The sequence below is a fragment of the Nicotiana attenuata genome, unplaced genomic scaffold (assembly GCF_001879085.1).
Source record: "Nicotiana attenuata strain UT unplaced genomic scaffold, NIATTr2, whole genome shotgun sequence".
NCBI classification, from domain to species: domain Eukaryota; kingdom Viridiplantae; phylum Streptophyta; class Magnoliopsida; order Solanales; family Solanaceae; genus Nicotiana; species Nicotiana attenuata.
In genome coordinates this window covers 91,251-96,505 of record NW_017670692.1, presented here as the reverse complement: position 1 = coordinate 96,505, position 5,255 = coordinate 91,251, and the positions used below count along the sequence as shown (strand labels likewise).

The 5,255-nt window shown below is 39.3% G+C and overlaps 1 protein-coding gene across 1 annotated transcript; it reads left to right on the top strand.

Annotated features, from left to right (window-relative positions):
- Positions 1 to 531: 531 nt before the first annotated feature.
- Positions 532 to 4,841, top strand: LOC109242352 (proline-rich receptor-like protein kinase PERK1). The gene is made up of 8 exons (XM_019409214.1): positions 532 to 1,411; positions 2,096 to 2,644; positions 2,778 to 2,864; positions 2,954 to 3,024; positions 3,252 to 3,328; positions 3,467 to 3,614; positions 3,729 to 3,890; positions 4,269 to 4,841. Exons 1-8 carry the CDS (start codon positions 769 to 771, stop codon positions 4,596 to 4,598), a joined length of 2,067 nt encoding a protein of 688 aa, XP_019264759.1. The 5' UTR covers positions 532 to 768; the 3' UTR covers positions 4,599 to 4,841.
- The last annotated feature ends 414 nt before the right edge of the window (positions 4,842 to 5,255 follow it).

Genomic DNA, 5,255 nt, shown 5'->3' with positions numbered 1-5,255 from the left:
AAATAACAAACTCAGTATAATCCCACAAGTGAGGCCGGAGATAGTGTGTACGCAGACCTTACACATGTCCTGTGCCAATAGATAGGTTGTTTCCGGCAGAGGCGTATCTAGTGTAGAAGCTATGAGTTCAACTCAACCCTTTATTTTTGTCCAAAAAATTATTAATTATATACAAATAATAAATCTTGAGCCCATTAAATAAGATGATATGTACTAGTAGAATTGTGAATCTGAACCCGTAAAGTTTAAATCCTGAATTCGCCTCTGATTTCAGGTAGACCATTAGTTCAAGGAAAGCAATCGGTTAATATTAATATGTAAAAGAATATTAATTATTTATTTTTATGAGATTACTAATTAATGCTATCAATAAATTTATTTATAGTTATTTAACAAATACTTAACTTAATTTGTATTTTAAAAAATCACGCTGCGTATAAAGGGGAAAAAAATCCACAAAGTAGAGCTATTAAGGAATAAAATTATATTATTTTTATAAAATAAATAAATATCTGCTTTCGACATGCTTATTCTTCCCTGTTTTATTCCTAACGACTACTATACTACAGTTTCTGTTTTCGTTTTCTTCTTTCTCTCTCACTTTCTTTCCTAAAAGGAGTAAAATTCTAGTGAGAGAATCAAAAGCTATACAAATTTTTTCTATTAAAGTTTCCACCAATTCTTTTGTATTGTTTGCATTAATTTTTGGCTTTTAGTCTTCCTTTTCACGCACACACACAGTGATATACTTAAAAGGGTTGCCGGAAAATGTCCTCTCCGACGCCGGTAACGGCCCCTGCTCCCACTTCACCGCCTAGTAATTCTACTTCTCCGCCGCCGTCAACGCCTGCACAGGCTCCTCCTCCGGCCTCCCCTACGCCACCAGCAACAGCTCCGCCGCCGGCAACTCCTGCACAAGCTCCTCCTCCGGCCTCCCCTACGCCACCAGCAACAACTCCGCCGCCGGATACTCCTTCACAAGCTCCTCCACCATCCACCCCGACCCCACCAGCAGCAACTCCGCCGGCTGCTTCAGCCTCTCCGCCACCACCAACCACCCCTGTTCCTCCATCAACCCCGTCAACTCCTCCATCTGGGTCTCCTCCTTCGCCGCCGTCCACCACTCCTTCTCCGCCTTCTGGTTCATCACCCTCACCTCCGGCGAGAGGGAATTCACCGCCAGTACCTTCAGGGAGGACTCCGGTGCCATCTAGGGGACCGCCGGCGTTGTCACCGCCGCCGTCAGATGGAGGGTCAAATGGAATATCGACGGGGACAGTTGTGGGAATTGCTATTGGAGGTGTTATATTTTTAGCAGTGTTGAGTTTGTTGTTCATATTCTGCAAGAAGAAGAGAAGAAGAAATGATGATAATTACTATTTTCCACCTCCACCACCACAAGGGGTCAAAGGTGAGATCTTTTTTGAATTTGATATTAATTATCTGCTACACATTTTTGATTCATCAAATATATTTGTTCAAGAGCGCAACTTGTGATGTGTGGGTTGTTTTCAACTGGAGAACGGTAGAGGGATAAGCCATCATCCACCGAGTTTCGAATCTTGCCTCTGCTATACGTATACGTATTTATAATGTTAACTCGGCTCGTGTGGGGTTGCTCACATTGCCGGTTCTAAGTCCGGGTAAAGGAGGGTTTCATTAGGCTGGCAGCAAGTGTAAAACTTGTCAATTTAGAATGAATCCTCATAATAAAGATTTTATTTGGTACGATGATGATATGAATTGAGCTTAAAGAAAGAATTGATAATTCATAAAGCGGACCCCAACTTTGTTTGGGACTGAGGCTTAGTTGTTGTATGTATAATGTTCTAGAGCCTGGACTATTGAGTACCTTATTTTTTTGGTTGCTGTTGAAAATGCATGAGATTCAAGCTTTAAGTGTCTGGATAACAGAATATATTTAGCTATATATAGGGTATGTTTGGTAATGACGGAAGTTATTTTCTATAGAAATTGTTTTGGGAAAATGTTTTCCATGCTAGTGTTTTTGGTTGGCAAGTGAAAAATATTTTCCAGAAAATATACTACTATTATATATTAACTTTTGAGTACTAATGTTGATGTTGTTTGTCAGCTGAACCGCATGGTGGGCATATGCAACATTGGCAGCAAAATGCTCCACCACCAGCGGATCATTTTGTTACAATGCCCCCAAAACCGTCTCCTCCACTACCAGGGGCATTACGACCTTCACATGCTCCAGTACGTGCACCTTCACCTCAACCTTACATGAACAGCACTGGGACTTCCTCCAATTATTCTGGGTCTGAAGTTGCGCTTCCACCACCTTCTCCTGGCATGGCCTTGGGTTTCTCTCAGAGCACATTCACATATGAGGAATTGGTTCGGGCAACTGATGGCTTCTCAGATGCTAACCTTCTTGGACAAGGTGGTTTCGGTTATGTGCACAAAGGGGTCCTTCCTAATGGGAAAGAGGTTGCAGTTAAACAGCTTAAGGCTGGAAGTGGACAAGGTGAACGTGAATTTCAGGCGGAAGTCGAGATTATTAGCCGAGTACATCACAAACATCTCGTTTCTCTTGTTGGATACTGCATTACTGGGGCTCAGAGAATGCTCGTTTATGAGTTTGTTCCGAACAACACTATGGAATTTCATTTACATGGTAAGTCTATTTTACTGTTTTCATTGTAGTAAAAAGTTCATTTTTACTGCCTTCAAATTTCTACCGGTAAATCAACCCTGAACATGCTTGATCTGTCTACTAATCCAAATTCTTATACTTGGAATATTTTTAGGAAAGGGAAGGCCTCCATTGGATTGGCCTACCCGACTGAAGATTGCTCTAGGGGCTGCTAAAGGACTGGCATATCTGCATGAAGACTGTATGTCATGGTTCAATTGTGTTGATATCTTTTTTGGACTTTTTGTCACAAGTTCTTAATGTGAAATGAATCATTTTCTACCTTCACAGGCCAACCTAAAATCATTCACCGTGATATCAAGGCAGCTAATATACTTATCGACTTCAATTTTGAGGCTAAGGTAACAGTCCTTTGCATGTACAATTGAAGAGCATGTTAATTTTTGTTTATTTGATTATTGAATCATTGGCAATGATGTTCTCCAATCGCTTTCACTCAGAGGTTATTTTTTTCTGCAAATTATACATTATGGATGCCATCAGAAGCTAAATACAGTTGTACTATCTAGTAAATCCTGTATCCTCTTTGTGTTTCCATGTGGTCAAAGAAACTTTTCCGCTTTCTCAGGTTGCTGATTTTGGACTTGCTAAGCTTACTTCTGATGTTAACACTCATGTCTCCACCAGAGTGATGGGAACTTTTGGGTAAGATTTGCATTCTTTTGTGCATATTAGTTCAGTTTCTGATTTTCTATCTTGTATATGTATTGCTAAGCGTGCTGCTTCTTTACCATTTGATCATCAGTAGACCTGATTGTTTTTCTTCATTATTGCCGACCCTAGATATTTGGCTCCAGAATATGCATCGTCTGGAAAGCTTACAGATAGGTCAGATGTATTCTCCTTTGGTGTGATGCTTCTAGAGTTGATAACTGGACGTCGGCCTGTTGACTCCAATCCGTCATTCACAGAAGATAGTTTGGTGGACTGGGTGAGCATATTTATGCAGACATATTGGGCTGTCTTTGATTTCCTTCCGCTAGCTCTTCAGTTTGAGTATTTCTGTTGTTCTGCTCACAAAGATATTACCTTCTGTATATTTCAGGCACGGCCATTGCTCACACGAGCTTTAGAGGATGAAAAGTTTGATGCCCTTGTTGATCGCCGGATAGAAAATGATTATAACCATAATGAGATGGCGCGCATGGTTGCTTGCGCTGCTGCTTGTGTGCGTCATTCAGCAAAACGTCGACCACGAATGACTCAGGTGAAATTCGATTTTGCGTTAAAGATTATTTTATTTGTAGTATCTTTATCAACAAAAAAAATTATTTTGTTTGTAGTGAATAGGCATCACTCCTCTTTGGGATGTGGCCGTTCCCCGAACCTTGTGTGAATGCGGGCATTAAGAGTAAAACATAGAGTAGCCATTTAGGAAGTTAAGTTAATGAGCTGCAACCTTGTACAAGTATGAAATATTGGAAATGATGGTTTAGAAGTTCCAAATGCACTCGACTTCCGATCGTTGCTATATTCTACTGGTTAAAACTAACAATCACTAGGTGTGATGCTCTAGTCAAGATGTATATTGCAAACTTTAGACATACTATCTGCAATATTAAGTTTTAACTGAAAATATGAGCAGGTTCTCAGAGCTTTGGAAGGAGCTGTCTCGTTATCGGACCTTAATGAAGGGATTAAACCTGGACATAGCACAGTATACAGTTCATATACAAGCTCAGATTATGATGCACTCCAATACAATGAAGACATGAAGAAATTCAGGAAGATGGCACTAGCCACGAGCCAAGAATATGAAAGCAGTGGCCAGTACAGTAATCCAACAAGTGAATATGGGCTGTACCCGTCTGGATCAAGTAGCGAAGGCCAACGGACAAGGGAAATGGAAATGGATAAGATGAAGAAAGACAGTAAAGGATTCAGTGGAAGCAAAGGATTCAGTGAAAGGTCTTAGTGCAAGAACTCCATTTCTGTATAATCTTTCAACCTAACTCTATTTTTAACATGTGAATGGTTCAGCAATTGCATACAAGGGGTGATTTACTTGGTCAATATACAGTTTTTTTTTTCTTTTTTTATATGAGAAAAGTTCTCCATTTTGTATTTATAATGTCTTTTACAACAGAGGGATGAGTTATACTGTCAATTCTTTTATTCAATGTTTCATTGATAGCATTGATTATTTTGTTCATATCCATTCAGACTTATTCCTTGATGCTGGTTGTGTTTTGCTTATTAAAATGTGCATTTGACAATGGATTTGAATCAGCTGATGTGTAGATGACAAAACTAAGCAAGTTGCATGTAGTATTTTAAGTAGTTTATTCAACTTTGAATTTTCTCTTCCCTTGAATCTAAGCTGTCAAACCAAATTTCTGACTTTCTTTGTGCAAATTTGACCATGTCTTTTTGGAGACATCTTTATTGCTGAATTTTACAAGATGTACATTCACTACGTGCTGTGCAGCATTTTTAGATTCTTTAAAGCATTCAATGTCTTTATTTAAGGGTAGTTTGCATGTACCTTTACTATTTCACCAAATACTTGTTATTACCTTTGATTATCACACATATTGGGTAATTCTATTCACCAAAGATTAAATAGATAAAA

What these genes read in the sequence shown, in the direction of transcription:
- LOC109242352 (XM_019409214.1), top strand. Translation starts at nt 769, where the DNA reads ATGTCCTCTCCGACGCCGGTAACGGCCCCTGCTCCCACTTCACCGCCT. An exon ending in ACCACCACAAGGGGTCAAAG is followed by an intron (nt 1,412 to 2,095) that starts GTGAGATCTTTT and finishes GTTGTTTGTCAG; the next exon opens with CTGAACCGCATGGTGGGCAT. An exon ending in GTCGACCACGAATGACTCAG is followed by an intron (nt 3,891 to 4,268) that starts GTGAAATTCGAT and finishes AAATATGAGCAG; the next exon opens with GTTCTCAGAGCTTTGGAAGG.